The sequence below is a fragment of the Microcaecilia unicolor genome, chromosome 3 (genome assembly GCF_901765095.1).
Source record: "Microcaecilia unicolor chromosome 3, aMicUni1.1, whole genome shotgun sequence".
NCBI classification, from domain to species: domain Eukaryota; kingdom Metazoa; phylum Chordata; class Amphibia; order Gymnophiona; family Siphonopidae; genus Microcaecilia; species Microcaecilia unicolor.
The window spans coordinates 53,134,758-53,150,975 of record NC_044033.1 but is presented as its reverse complement, the minus strand read 5'-3'; the positions used below and the strand labels follow the sequence as shown (position 1 = coordinate 53,150,975).

At 43.9% G+C, this 16,218-nt stretch overlaps 1 protein-coding gene across 1 annotated transcript in view; it reads left to right on the top strand.

Moving 5' to 3' along the window:
* MERTK (MER proto-oncogene, tyrosine kinase) overlaps window positions 1-16,218 on the top strand; it is a gene marked incomplete at its 5' end in the record, with an annotated part of 146,225 nt that overhangs the window by 61,092 nt on the left and 68,915 nt on the right. Inside the window, one exon of the mRNA XM_030194661.1 lies at window positions 7,483-7,666. Coding sequence (XP_030050521.1) covers window positions 7,483-7,666 — 184 coding nt within the window. The remainder of the gene's footprint in view (window positions 1-7,482; window positions 7,667-16,218) is intronic.

The following is a 16,218-nucleotide window of genomic DNA, read 5'->3' as shown; positions in this document are numbered from 1 at the left end:
AGAGAAGGGGCACATGCCAACATACATATATACATGTATTTCCATTGCAAAATAGCAAATACACATATAATTTAAGATTTACTTTGCTCAAACCATGCCCAGAGCCCTCCTCCTTCAAATTTGTGTGTGTCAGATACATATATGTATATCTGGTGCCTATTCGGGTCAATATTTCTCATCTGTCTCCTGTACTGCATCTCCTGATTCTGACATTGTATAAAAGTATCAAGTTTAGAAAAGGTGCTACTTATACATATTAGAAGGTAGCATCTAAAGTTATAAAAGGTGTATATTTTTGGATAGGAAAGAAATTTCAGACATTCAGTCAAAGTCAAGCTAGGGGGAAAAAGAGGAAGTAGGTAAGTAGTTCATCATACAAGAAAAGGGAAAAGGAATAGAAGGGGAACAAGAAGAAAAGAGGAAACCCTGACAGATGGACGTCACTCCTCTAAGCAGGGGTAAAAGCAAGGGTAAAAAGCCAGGTCGTCATCACTATTTTAAATTGCCTCAGTGATGATTCTGCATGTGTAAGTAGAGGCATTGTATTGCAAAGGAACTGTGAAGCAAAGAAGAAAGCTCTGCACCTGGTGGATTCAAGGGTAGCCTGTTTTGGGCCTGGGAGAACTAGGCAATGATCATTTAGGGATCAAAGAACACGAGACTGGGAATAGGGGATCATTAAAGAAGATAAGTATTCTGGTGAGCCTACCTGACAGTAAGACCAATACTGGGCAGGTTTCTCCAGCCTGGGTCCTGTAAATGCAAAGACAGATTAGAGTCAAGACTGGAGTGAGCTTCGATAGCAACTCCAGTAGCTGGGAAGTATGACCAGTGTTGAGCAGACTTCTACAGTCTGTGCCCCAGATTTGGTAGGGAGAGATAGAGATTAAGAATGCTAGTGTTTAATCATGAAGAAAAGGAACCTGTGCAGAGTGCCAGATACAACTCTAGCCACCTTGATGGATGGACTGTGCAGGTCTTTATCTGCCAACATTTACTATGTTACTAACATATGTGGACTGGGGTTTGGAGGAGGGCTGGGGAGGGGAGACTTTCAGATGACAGTGCCCTATTCAGCTTCTTCTGGAAATGCATGTTTAAAAAAATCTACCACATAAATCTAAATGGTGACACTTACAAATATAAATAGAAAAAGAATGTCTTTTATATATATATATATATATATATATATATATATATATATATATATATATATATATATATATATATATATATATATATATACACACACACACACACACACACACCAGTATTTATACATATGCCCTGGTGGTGCTGCATATTTAAATTTCTTCCTTTATAAAATGGACCTATTCTGTTATGCCTGGCACCAAATACTCATATTTCTTTGGCATTTTGTGTATTTTATAAAAAGCTCATCACTCACTCAGCCTCTTATAAAATAATAGTTTTAAATGGTTTGCACTGGATGCGCATTTCCCTAAATAATGACATATGCCAAATTATCCTCTTAGGGATTGATATTTAGCCTGTGGTGCTCAGTGTTTTCATATCCGCTGCCAGCGTTTTGTCCGTAAATTCAGTGCCAGGCCATGTCCAGACTTCGGCATTGAATTTCCGTGTTTGCAGAGCCAGCTAAAGAACATCGCATTTAACCGGCTATGTGGCACTGTATAAAGACAGGACTGACTTTTATGGTCTAACGTTTAGTGTAGTGGGTTGAGGACCTGGAGAAGTGGGTTCGATTCTCGCTCCTACCTGATGGTGAGCAGTGGGTTGAGATCCTGGGGAACCAGGTTCAATTCCCTCTGCAGCTCCATGTGACCCTGGGCAAGTCACTTGTTGCACCAGGTACAACAGTAGTACAATATAAGTACTTAAGTAATGCCACACTGGGAAAAGACCAAAGGTCCATCGAGCCCAGCATCCTGTCCATGACAGCGGCCAATCCAGGCCAAGGGCACCTGGCGAGCTTCCCAAACGTACAAACATTCTATACATGTTATTCCTGGAATTGTGGATTTTTCCCAAGTCTACTACTTAGATTATGAGCCCACTAGGGACCAGGGGCGTAGCCAGCCTTCCGTGGGAGAGGGGTCCGAGCCCGGGGGGAGGGGGCACATTTTAGCCCTCCCCCCGGCGCCGCTCCCCCTCCCGCCGCGAACCCGCCGCCGCTGCAGCCTACCTTTACTTTTGCTGGTGGGGGATCCCACTCCCCGCCAGCCGACGTCTTCTTCTTAGTCGCTTCCCGCTCTTCAATTTGTTTGCTGACGTCCTCCTGCACGTTCTCTGAGTCTGACGGACGTCAGCAAACAAATTGAAGTGCAGGAAGGACTGAGAAGACGTCGGCTGGCGGGGAATGGGATCCCCCGCCAGCAAAAGTAAAGGTAGGCGGCGGCGGGGGCGGGTTCGCCGGGAGGGGGGGTCCTGGGGTGAATCTGCGGGGGCCCCGGCCCCCTCAGGCCCCACGTAGCTACGCCACTGCTAGGGACAGACCCAGTACCTGTAAAATGAAACTGTAAACTGCTTAGGTCTAAGCAGTATATAAATACTTAAATGAGGTTACCTTGACACTTAACCAACCAAGTGCCGGCTCCGTCCCCAGAATGCCCCCAAAGTAGCTGGTTTGGAGATAGGCTTTAACTGGACATTTTCACTGGCATTAACCAATTAAGTGCTGCTGAAAATGACCGGTTAGCCCAGAACAAGCGATTTAACTGGCCAGGAGCCATTTCTGGCCAGTTAAATCACTTATAGTATGGACCAGTTAGAATTCAATTAATGGGGAGAAGGAAGCAATATAGATTGTGAAGAATTAAGTGACGGAATCATTCATACAGGGACTCACTGTTCTGTTGCTAGCAGGCACTAAGACTGATCAGCAAAAACATTCTAAATTAGAAAAAACAAAACAGGAAGACCACAGCCTAGTTTGAATTAAGTTTCTGTTTCAGCAAGTAAAAGGTCATAGAAAGTCCCTTCAGGATTCCCTGTCACCTCCAACTTGTAAAGAGAAGAATAATAAACTTTGTGCATTTTTTATATGCTACAACAGTATATAAAGCTATAAGTTTTTGATTAATAACCATTTGCCACATGGGAATTACTACCGCGGCTTTGTAAAAGAAGCTCTAAATCTTTAAAGAATTGCAAAGTATTTTTAAACTATGTAAGGGGTCCTATTTTTTCCAGACACGTGGAAAAGTAAATTTTTTTTCATATTTTGGAAGTATACGCAGAGGGGCATAATCGAACGAAAACGTCTATCTCCATGGGCGTTTATCTCCGAGAATGGGTCCGTGAAGGGGCGGACCGAACCGTATTTTGGGAAAAAATAGACGTCCATGTTTTATTCGACAATTTGTGAGCTGGGCGTTTTTGTTTTTCAGCGACAATGGAAAATGAAAGCGCCCAGCTCAAAAACGAATAAATCCAAGGCATTTGTTTGTAGGAGGGGCCATGAGTCGTAGTGCACTGGTCCCCCTCACATGCCAGGACACCAACCGGGCACCCTAGGGGGCACTTTTACAAAAAAAAAAAAAAGGTAAAAGCTCCCAGGTGCATAGCACCCTTCCCTTGGGTGTTGAGCCCCCCAAATCCCCCTCAAAACCCACCACCCACAAGTCTACACCATTACTATAGCCCTAAGGGGTGAAGGGGGGCACCTACATGTGGGTACAGTGGGTTTGGGGGGCGGTGTGGAGGGCTCCCATTTACCAGCACAAGTGTAACAGGCGGAGGGGGGGGATGGGCCTGGGTCTACCTGCCTGACATCCACTGCACCCCCTAATAACTTTTCCAGTGACCTGCATACTGCTGCCAGGGAGGTGGGTATGACATTTGAGGGTGAACATAAAAAGTTGTGAAACGGCATATTTTTGTGGTGGGAGGGGGTTTCTGACCACTGGGGGAGTCAGGGGAGGTCATCCCTGACTCCCTCCAGTGGTCATCTGGTCATTTAGGGCACTTTTTGGGGCCCTATTCGTGGAAAAACAGGGTCCAGGAAAAGTGCCCTAAATTCTCGTTAAAAACGCATACTTTTTTTCCATTATCGGCGAAAGGTGCCTATCTCTGATCGGCCGATAACCACGCCCCAGTTCCGCCTTCACCACACCTTCGACACGCCCCCATCAACTTTGTCCGCATCCGCGACGGAGTGCAGTTGAAAACGTCCAAATTCGGCTTTCGATTATACTGCTTTATTCGTTTTTGTGAGATAAACGTCTATCTCCTGATTTGGGTCGCAATATAGGCGTTTTTCTTTTTCAATTATAAGCTGGTCAGTCTTTTATCACTGATGTTGGGTTTGAAGACTCCAGGAAAATAAAATGATAATCAGTATTTTTTTATATGAAGTCCATATTTGTTTTGTGAAATGTTATCCCTAACAAATGATTTGAATAATTCACTGGCCTCAGAATGAGGACTGTGGTTGAAATTGTTACCCTTTTATTTCAGGAAATGGCAACAAAAAAAGGTTTGCTGTGATTTAAGTTTTGCACTGGTAATAAGGGAAGTGGGTGCAGATGTTTTGTGTGTGAGAGAAGTAAAAATAGATTGACACTATGGACCAGCAGCTGCTTTTCATTTCTTTTCCAAAGACCAGCCTGCGGAATGTACTTCCTCTGCAGTTGTGAAATTAATTTTTTCACCTGTTGGAAACATGAGTCAGACAATAAAAGTAATATTTAGAGCATATTCACCTTTCAATGGGAATTGTTTTCACTTTTTCCAGCTTGAGCAAACTATTAGTCAGATTTCCCTTGTGTTTGTATTACTGTTTGCAGAGCTTTCTGGGAGAATAGTGACTTAACTGAACAAGTCATCCTTAATTTAAAGAAGCATTTTTTGGATATGTAAGAAAGGTGTAACTTGAAAGATAAACTATCATCTAGAAATACAACTACTGCTCAACCAGCGTGCTCAGCATTTTTTGAAAATGCTGGCAGCCGCCGGCTGAATTAAGTCCCGATATTCAATATTAGGCCATGTCTCGCCACTGGCATTGAATATCTGGGGCCATGAGGGTATGTGCTGGCCAACAGATCTTATGCAAGTCCCAACCGATATTCAGCTGGGACCCACATAAGACAGGTGCTCCCACCCCCCTGATTCTAATTCCCTTTCCCTTCCTCCCCCCCCTTCGAAGAGATTACGATCCCCCTGCCATGTAATTTTTATTTATTTATTTATTTTATTTGTTGCATTTGTACCCCGCATTTTATTTGCAGGCTCAATGTGGCTTACATAGTACCGTCAAAGGCGTTTGCCCAGTCGGTGGATAACAAATACAAAGTTGTATAGTGATCGTATGAGGTATAAGTGGAGGGTCGGAATGGATGAAGATTGCGTGATGTCCTGTTCGATCATAGTCATGCTGTGTTGGTAGGTGAAGAAGGTTATGTGGGGTCGTTGGGGTAGGCCTTTTTGAAGAGGTTGGTTTTTAGTGATTTCCTGAAGTTCAAGTGGTCGTGGATTGTTTCACAGCTTTTGGGAGCCCATTCCATAGTTGTGCGCTTACATAGGAGAAGCCGGCTGCGTAAGTTGTTTTGTATTTCAGTCCTTTGCAATTTGGGTAGTGTATGTTTAGGTAGGATCTTGACGATCTGGCACCTTTTATAGAATCAGGGTGTTAACGAGTAAGTGGCAGCAAAACAGTTAAGTGCTATTCTGTAAGGGGATGTGTAAGTGGCTTAGGGGCCCTTTTACTGAAACACCTAGGTACCTAGGTGCGTGCAGCGCGCATCAAATTAGAAATACCGTCCAGCTACTGCGTGCCCCGGGCGGTAATTCAAATTTTTACATGTGCTGGAAAATATTTTTTATTTTCTGGCGCACTGCGCTAATCAGGAGGTAAATGGCAGTGTTTGCATGCTGATGATTACCACCTGGTTAATGCGTGAGACCTTACTGCTAAGTCAATGGATGCTGGTAAGGTATCAGACACCAAATGGACGCGCACCAATTTTTATTTTGCTGCACATCTATTTTCGGCAAAAAAAAAAGACCTTTTTTCCATGCGCTCTGAAAAATGGACCTGCGTTCATCCAAAACATGCACCTACACTAGCGCAGGCCATTTGTAGTAAAAGAACCCCTTTGTGCATAGATGCAGAGGAATGTTCACATGGATGGGGCATATGGTGCTGCCACTTACATAATACTGTAAGTTACGCCTAGCTGAGATAATAACCATCTCTCTGACCTCATGTGCAACTTTCTTCAAATCAGGGGCATAGCTAAGTGGGACCACGGGTGCATGGGCCCCCATAGATTTGACCCTGCCCCCCCCCCCCCGCCACCAACCCCTTCACCCCCCCCTTCAACCCTCCCCCGCCGCCGTCGGGTACCTTTGCTGGCGGGGCTCCCCAACCCCCACCAGCTGAAGTCCTGTTCTCCGGCGCAGCCGCGTTGCTGATCTGCAAGGACAGGCTCCTGTTTCTGTGAGTCTGCCCTTGCAGATCAGCAATGCGGCCACGCCGGAGAAGAGGACTTCGGCTGGCGGGGCTTGGGGACCCCCGCCAGCAAAGGTTCCCCCACAGCGGCGGCAGGGGAGGGTTGGTGCCGGGGGGGGGGGGTCAAAGGTGGTGGTGGCGGCTTGGGGAGGTCAGAAATGGCGGGGGGTCGGCGGCGCCGGAGGGGACTAAAATGTGCCCCCTCACCTTGGGCTCTGGACCCCCCTCCCACCGAAGTCTGGCTATGCCCCTGCTTCAAATCAGTCACCTTACTTTCTAACTCCTCCTACTTTCTTACCCATCTACATGTTACAACTTTGCCTTACCTTTCACTATCAATTATAATGTTCTATTATGTATTGTGTTGTCATTGCTAGTAGTATACCATGCCATACTTTGTATTGTTTGTTGAATATTTTTACTGCTGTAATTGCCTATTGCTCATGTTTGATCTATTCTTATTTTACACCGCCATGAGTGAATTCCTTCAAAAAGGTGGTAAATAAATCCTAATAAATAAATAAATACCTCGCCTTTGCACCATTTTGGTAGCCACAGCTTCTGTGGTTGGTGTAACTGCAGACGCCTAGATTTTAGGCTTCCTGATACTGGGTTATGCCAGTATTTTATATCGTCATCTCGGCACCTAGGTGCTGATATAGATAAGGTGCTCACCACGTGACATGGGGGCTTCTTAAAAGAGGTGCCCACTTACACATCACATCCTTAGTGTTTAGTCCCGTGGTTCCCAAGCCTGGTCCTAGAGGTACCCCAGCCAGTCAGATTTTCAGGATATCCACAATGAATATTCATGAAAGAGATTTGCATGCAGTGGAGATAGTGCATGCAAATCTCTCTCATGAATATTCACTGTGGATATCCTAAAAACATGGCTGACTGGGGTGCAACCAGGATCAGGTTTTGGAACCACTGATTTAGTTCAATCCCATGAACACATTTTAAACATGCCAATGCTCTTTGTATAATGCACTAAAGATTCTACCTTTCTTCAGTCCTTTAGACTTTTTAATGTTATTTTTCTGCAGGTCAGAGAAGGTGATCCATTGAGCAACACGTCTGTTATGATTTTTAACACTTCTGTGCCACCTTCCGAATACCAGATCCAACAGCTGCAGCCTATGATGAGTTATAACATTAGTGTTTCCTGCAGAAATGAAGTAGGTTGGTCTATTGAAAGTGTCTGGATTCTGGTCAACACCACTGAAAGAGGTAGGTAACTTAGAAAGGAATGAAGGGAAGGCTCAGAATCTAACCTGTCAAAACCTTGTTTTCTAAGTACATTTTTCTGCTCTGGTGAAAACTCAACTCAAGCAAAATGTAAGAATCTATTTGATTGACATTTTAGCCACCTATTCAGGTACAGGAGAATTCTCTTAACATGGGTATTTCTCTCTGTACTGTTAGAGCAAATTCTTCTGGTAAGGCTGGCATGAACTGAGATTTAATTTGTTTGTATTGTCTAACTCCAATACCTTGAAAATCTTTTCTGTTTAAAAATAATCATATACACCCACATTGCAATTGTCAGCTGATTATAGGTAACAAAATTAAACCTACTTTATAAGAAACTGTGAACTAATGGAAAATTATCAGTCACGTAATTGATTGCTATCAAAGCAGTACTGTAGGGAGAAATTTCTCCAAGGAGAGGTGGGCAAAATAATGTTTTGCATTACTCAGCAGAGTTTTCTATAGAGCAGGTATTAATAAGAAGGGTGACACAGTAGCAGGCAGCAGTCAGTGGCTAAGAAATCCATGGGGGACAAATGCCCCCTCTTGCTGTCCCCCTCTCTACATCCATGTGTCAAAGGCATGCTTCTGTTTAATTATTCAGTTTAAAGCTTGCTCTGGTTCCACTCTTACTTTTTGAACTAGTTCCCTTGCTTTGGTTTTTCTCCACTACTACTACTACTACTACTCAGTGGCGTTCCTAGGGGCGCTGACACCCGGGGCGGATCGCCGATGTGTCCCGCCCACCCCGGCGAAAGGACACCCCCCACCCCGACGAAAGAACCCCCTCCCCCCCCCCGGGTGCACGTCGCTGGGGGGGGGGGGGGGGTGCCGCGCGCCGGTCAGTATCATTCGTCTCCATGCTCCCTCTGCCCCGGAACAGGAAGTAACCTGTTCCGGGGCAGAGGGAGCATGGAAACGAACGACGCTGACCGGCGCGCGGCACCCCCCCAGCAGCGTGCACCTGGGGCGGACCGCCCCCACCGCCCCCCCTTGGTACGCCACTGCTACTACTACTACTATTTAGCATTTCTATAGCGCTACAACGCGTACGCAACGCTGCACAAACATAGAAGAAAGACAGTCCCTGCTCAAGGAGCTTACAATCTAATAGACAAAAAATTAAGTAATCAAATCAATTAATGTGTATAGGAAGGAGGAGAGGAGGGTAGGTGGAGGCGAGTGGTTACAAGTGGTTACGATATTCCAGTAGGAATATCATTTGAAAATGCTTGTTTTCTCTTTGCCCAGAATTTTTTTCCATCAAAACTGGCCTTTTGCCTGTGCTATTTAAGTCTTACAAGCTTTTTTTTTTTTTTTTAATATAAATTTAGAATGTACTTACCATGGAATAGCAGTTAAGCCTTTTTGAAGGATCTGATTCTGACATTTGTAAATATTCCTGGGATTAGCAGCATGAAATCTGTTTTACTCTTGTGGGATCACCAGGTACTTGTGACCTGGATTAGTCATGGTTAGAAACAGGTTGCTGGGCTTGATGGATCTTTGGTCTGTCCCGGTATTGGCTCTTTGTATGTTCTTTTGAGCTGGCACTTTCCATGGAGTGGTCCCATAACAATCAGAATAGTTTCCCTTTATTTAGTGTTTTGCAATTTGGTGTATAGGAACTTCAAAAGATGAAGTAGGCATCTCTCAGAACTCAACCACTTTTCAGGTTCAGCAAATTAACCAACTGCCTCTTTTCCAGGTCTCTCTGCCAGCTCAGATATCCTCTAATCTCAGATAATAACTTGAAAGGGATTTTTGAAAAGAAGTCCAAGTCCAAATTGGGACATTTTTCTCATTATGGCCCCTCCCCCCCTCCCCCCAAAGTCCATCTTAGAGCCATTTTCAAAAAGGAAAAACGTCTGGGTTCGAAAAGGAAAAAACTCTCAAAAAGGAAAGTTTTCAGTCTTTTGCAAAATATCAAGTAATCAGGCTGACTCTTGATTTCCATTGACAGTGAGTTCCACCACTTAGCATCTTGGTAACTAACGTCGGTGGAGTGAACCGACTTATAGTGCACTCTCTTGCAATCTGGAAGATGAAGTCTAAGGTAGACCCTGGAACCAGAGGTTATACTGCGTAGGTGAATGTAATCTGGTGTCATCCCATATAATATTTGAAAAACAAAAACACATAATTTAAAAATAATACTGGCTTTAATGGGCAGCCATTGCAGCTTGCATAATAATGGAGTGGCTCTATCAAAACGCGACATCTTGAGGACAAGCCTAGCTGCTGTATTTTGGGCCATTTGTAGTCATTTTAGGATACCCTTTTTACATCCAGCATAGATGGAACTGCAGTAACCAAATTGAGTTAAAACCAAGGATTGATCGGGAGTTCAAGATGGCTGCCGATTAAGACAGACGCGTTTGAGTGCTCCTCTGCGTTTGCCTAAAAAAAAAAATGTTTTCCTTACCATGCCGAAGAGGAGAGGAAGAGCTGCTGCGGCTGCTGCCTCCCAGCAGCAGAGAATAACCTCTACGGGTTTAATTACACAATATATGCAGAGGGCAGCAAGCTTGACGATTCCGTCAGAGGGAGGCCTGCAAACTCAACCCGCGACTGGAGATAGCGGAAGGAGTAATGGGCTGGAAACTACCTTGAGTCCCGACGGTAGAGAACCACCTCCCCAGCCGGTGTTTAGCAGCTCGCCGATGTCGGCCCCATTGGACCCGAATTCCGAAGTGGTAACGGGATCCTTAGGACGGGAGGCTATTCCACCTAAATCGGATGTATTTGCTGCACACACCACATTGAGATCTACTGAGGAGGGACGGGGAGTAATTGAGACGGAACTTCAACAAAAGGGTGAGCCTGCAGATACTTTATTTACTTTTTTTCAAAGAAAACCTGTGGATTTTACCTTGGACAGTCTTTGGATGTTAATAGCAGAGTTCGGTAAGGCGATATGCCCTCAAATAAAGCAAATGAAGGAAGATATAATTGTGGTTGAAGGGAAAGTGAAAGAAATGGACACTGTAATAAAATCATTGGAAACACGGGTAAATAAGGTGGAAAAGGAACTTCAACAGACACAATCAGTACAAACCACGATGGTTAAGGACTTAGTGAACCTGAGGAGGAAGTCAGAGTTTATGGAAAATGCTTTACGTGGTAATAATTTGCGCCTTATAAATTTCCCTTTTCATCCTATGATTTCCCCAAGGGAAATGCTGAAGATTTATTATAAAGAAATTTTTGAAATAATTGAAGATTGTATTCCACCAGTGTCACATGCCTTTTACATTCCCTTAAAGATGGAGAAAAACCCTCAAGTTCAAGTGTGTAATCAGGCGCTTGATCTGTCGGCCATTTTGGAAACATCCGATTCGGAACAAGTTGTGCCATCCACTTTATTAGTAACGTTTGCGTTACTCACAGACAAGGTCTGGACATTGAAAAAAATTTTTCAAGTAAGAGGAAAACTATTTAAAGGTCTTCTAGTACGAATATTTCCAGACCTGGCACGTGAGACACAAAAACGTAGACAGAAATTTCTACAACTGAAACAGGAAACTTTGCAACTTGGAGCAAATTTTTATTTAAAGTATCCCTGCAAGTGCTTGGTCTTGTATCAAACTGAAAAATATGTTTATTTTGAACCTTCTCAATTATCCTCGTTTATTACATCAAAAAAGGTTTCTCAAGAAGTTGTTGTAACTAGCTTGTAAACGCTTCTGACTTGATCTAAGTTTGTTATAATATTTTCCTTTTTGTTCTCCCTAGTTGGGTTATTGAACTCCAGAGTTTGTGGACTTTTATGATGTTAATGAGGAATTTATACCTATAAGTGAAAATGTTTTTTCTCTTTCTTTTTTTTTTCCTTGTGATAACATAACCATTTGCATTATTTTTCTGCTAAGTGTTGAAACTTGTAAAGTATATATAAATGATAAATAAACAAATTAAAAAAAAACCCAAGGATTGAACTAGCAATCTAAAGATGTAAGGCGAGAAATATGAACTGATTCTCCTCAGCTTTCAAAGAGACCCGAGGGATACTTTCACTACTGAGGAAACCTGAGGCTTGAACATGAGGTGACTGTCAGTTAATACACCCAGTACCCTAAGCGTAGTGTCTAGGGGGTAGGACGCATTGTCAATGGTAAAATTATTATATACGATACAGTCAAAGGGGTTGGTTACCACAAGAAATTTAGTCTTATCTCTAACTTAAATTTAAATTTGGGAGCCTAGGACTCCCAACTAGTCATGACCATGCCTAATCTAAGGGACAGTTTCTGGACGACCAGTCAAATTGATATAGATTGTGACATTGTCCGTATATATGAAAGTGCAGAACCCCACTTCCTCCAGTCTTTCACTTAACGGAGCCAACATACCATTGAATAGGACTGGAGATAGCAGCGAGTCCTGTGGCACATTGCAGTGAGGAGACCAGGATGGTGAGAGAGAACCTGACAACCTGATAGGATCTAGATTTTAGGAAGCTGTGGAACTATTGGTGAACCTTCCCACACAGTCCGAATTGGTTCAGCAGGTCTAAAAGCAACTCATGATCAACAAGGTCGAAGGTACTTGACATATCAAGCTGCATCACTAAAAACTAAGGTGCCCTTTTACTAAGCAGCGATAGGGCTAATGCGTGCTAAATTGACACTACCGCCAGGGTAGCGTGGGCACCTGGCGATAATTTTGAAGTTGGTGCATGCTGTTTCTTGTGGTAGAAAATATTTTTCTATTTTCTACCATGGGGGACATTTCCGGCGATAATCGGCAGCACGGCCACATTGGCGCACACTGCCTGATTACCACATGAGTAGCACGTGAGCCCTTACTGCTAGGTCAATGGGTGGTAGTAAGGGCTCAGGCAGTAAATAGCCACGTGCTACTTTTAATTTTAGTGCGTGGCCATTTACTGCCCAATAAAAAAGCACCCCTTATCCCAGCCACGGTAAAAATAATGGCCCAGCGCATACCAATTTTACACGTCCAAACTACCGCAGGCCATTTTTTACTGTGTCTTAGTAAAAGGGCCCCTTAAAACCTAGATTGATTGCTTTCCTAAAATCAAATACTAAAGTGATCAAGACTGTCTCGGTACTATAACAAAACCAAAAGCTTGACTGGGATTTATGCAAGAGGGAGAAAGAGGAAAGATGATTCATATTGATCCTTGAGGTACTCCACTACTCATTTTTCTGTCCTGGAAATGAATTCCGTTTACCATCACCCTCTGACTTCTGTCAGCCAAACAGTTTCCCATTTCCCAATCCAGTTCACCACTGTGGGTCCTAATTTCAGCCCACTCAGCTTATTCATGAGCTTCTGTGAGAGACTGTATCAAAGGCTTTGCTGAAATCCAAATAGACTACCGCATATACTCGATCCATTCTCTAGTTATCCAGTCAAGGAAATCAATCAGATTTGTTGGGCACAATTTTCCCTTGGTAAAACCATATCTCGGATCTTGTAACTCATTGGATTTCAGAAAGTTTGTTATCCTTTTCTTCAGCTGCTTCTCCATTAGTTTTCCAACCACCGAAGTGAGGCTTCCCGCGGAACTTCTCCCATCTCCAAGGATCTATTAAATAAATCTTTAAGAGTACCCACCAGTATCTCTCTGTACTCCCTCAATATCTTGGGATGTATCCCATCTGGCCCCATGGCTTTGTCCACGTTCAGTTTTTCAAGTAGATCATAAACACATTCTTCTGTGAACAGTGAAACATCTGTTCTATTCCCATATAGATCTTTGTCAGCCTACCATGGTTCTTCTCCTGAATTTCCTTCTATGAACACAGAACAGAAGTATATGTTTAGCATGTCCACTTTTCCTCATTACACTCCACTTAATGGTTTCCAGTGCAGGATTAGTCTAATGGTTAGTGTAGTGCAGTGGGTTGAGAACCTGCCAAGTTCAGTTCCCACTACAGCTTCTTGTGACCCTGGGAAAGTCACTTAGTTACGTACAAAAACTTAGATTGTGAGTCCACTAGGGACAGAGAAAGTACCTGCATATAATGTATGTAAACTGCTTTGGATGTACTGCAGAAAGGCACTATATTAAATCCATGATCCTTTACACTTACATAATAACATAGTAACATAGTAAATGATGGCAGATAAAGACCTGTACAGTCCATTCAGTCTGCCCAACAAGATAAACTCATTCACATGGTATGTGATACTTTATATGTATACCCGAGTTTACACTCTAGCCCATCCTTATCTATTCAGTCACAATCAGGGCATAGACCGTAGAAGTACTACTACTTATCATTTCTAAAGCACTACTAGACGTATGCAGCGCTGTACACTTGAACATGAAGAGACAGTCCCTGCTCGACAGAGCTTACAATCTAATTAGGACAGACAAATAGGACAAACAAGAGATAAGGGAATATTAAAGTGAGGATGATAAAATAAGGGTTCTGAAAAAGTGAATAAGGGTTAGGAGTTAAAAGCAGCATCAAAAAGGTGGGCTTTTAGCTTAGATTTGAAGACGGCCAGAGATGGAGCTTGACATACCGGCTCAGGAAGTCTATTCCAGGCATATGGTGCAGCAAGATAAAAGGAACGGAGTCTGGAGTTAGCGGTGGAGGAGAAGGGTTCAGATAAGAGAGATTTACCCAGTGAACGGAGTTCCCGGGGAGGAATGTAGGGAGAGATGAGAGTGGAGAGGTACTGAGGAGCTGCAGAGTGAATGCACTTATAGGTCAATAAGAAGAGTTTGAACTATATGTGGAAACGGATAGGAAGCCAGTGAAGTGACTTGAGGAGAGGGCTAATATGAGCATAACGACACTGGCAGAAAATTAGTCTTGCAGCAGAATTTTGAACAGATTGAAGAGGAGAGAGATGGCTAAGTGGGAGACCTGTGAGAAGCAAGTTTGGATGAGGGCATATTCCAGGCATATGGTGCAGCAAGATAAAGGGAAAGGGAAATGGTTCTTGATATACCGCCTTTCTGTGGTATTTTGCAACTACATTCATGGGCACGCGCGGACTGCGTTGAGGTGTGGTAGTTTTTTTCTGCGCTCCTCTCATGCCCAGGAAAGTCTTTGAGTTTTTGCCTTTTTCTCCTAATTTTTATTTTATTTTATTATTATTGTCTCGGGGGAAAAAAAAAGTGCCCGTAGTGTACTTTTAGTTTTTGTCCCCTTTCAAGTTTCCGTTGTTTTTTGTCACGGCCGGTTTTTAGGCTGCACGGTCGGATTATTCCCTTATTTTTGTGCCCTTTTTCTTTTGTCAGGCACAATCGCATCTTTTGATTTCGCTGAAGCCGTTTTTCCTTCCATGTCATCAAAGACACCCAGCGGCTTCAAATGTTGTACTTGGTGCAACCGGACTATCTCAGGTACCGATCCAGTGCCTTGGGCCCAACTATAGCCCAGCCGCTTGCAGTCCGTGTCTTCGTATGAAGAAACGGACCCAAACGTCTCGAGAAGCCCAACGAGAAAAGCTTTTTGGGGCTCAGTCCGGTCCTTCAACATCGACATCGAGGGAAGCATCAACTTCGGGAGCGGAGGTAATGGCTGCTGAAAGACCAATTCACGCTGGGAGCATTGAGGCATCGAGTGGGTCTCCACCTGCCTCAAGGCCTCCTGTTATGCAGGCCCCCCGGGACCGACCTTCATCAGACCCAGCCGTGAGGATTCCACGTCCTCCGGTACCGAGGAGTCTCGATGACGGGCGTCAAGCGAAGGCGAAGAAGCACTGTCATAGTTCTCCTTCGACACACGGTGCCGGGAGCTCTGGGGTGTCGAGGGAATCGGCACCCGAGAAGCGTTGGCGCCGAGAGGATCGCTCCCCTTCTATTCAGGAGGTGCCGATGTGTTGGTCTTCTGGCAGCCTAGTACACTGCATGGCACACTTAGGTACACCAACATAACAGCCATAGACACGGCATCTGGGCCTGCCTAAATGTAGGTACGTCAATGGTGACTTACACTGGCATTCTATAATGTAATCTTGGCACCAAGATGCCGTTATAATATTACATAACACTTTATTTTTATATTGTGCAACAACCTCACAGATCTCAGCAGATAACAATAATAAAAACTGGTCATTCCCAGCTATTACAAACATCTAAGACATCAACAATATCTTAACATAACAGTCGCGTGCGGCATCGAAACACATAACTTGAGGTGCCAAAAATTAAAGAATTGCCCCATCCCCCGGATTATATATAGGTCACCCATAGTTTGGCACTGGACTTTGCGCACAGATCTCGGACAAATGTGCAACTCAGTTGATTAATGGACAATAATAAGCACCAGTTAGGCACTTAATTGGAGTTAACGAGCACTTAAATGGAGTTGTGAGCGGATCTCCTCTTCGCGCTATTCTATAACATGACACCTAAGTTTTCCCGCGTGTTCCCAAATTTAGGCAGTGTGAGTCTGCCTGGGCAGAGGAACACTGAGGTCCCACGATAAATAAGCCAGGAGTAAGAGAGAGTGGGAAAACGACCAGGCTGACCAGGAACAAATGAGGAGACTTCAAAGAATGATACACGTTTATTGTTGAAGACTCGACACAGCACTGTGTTT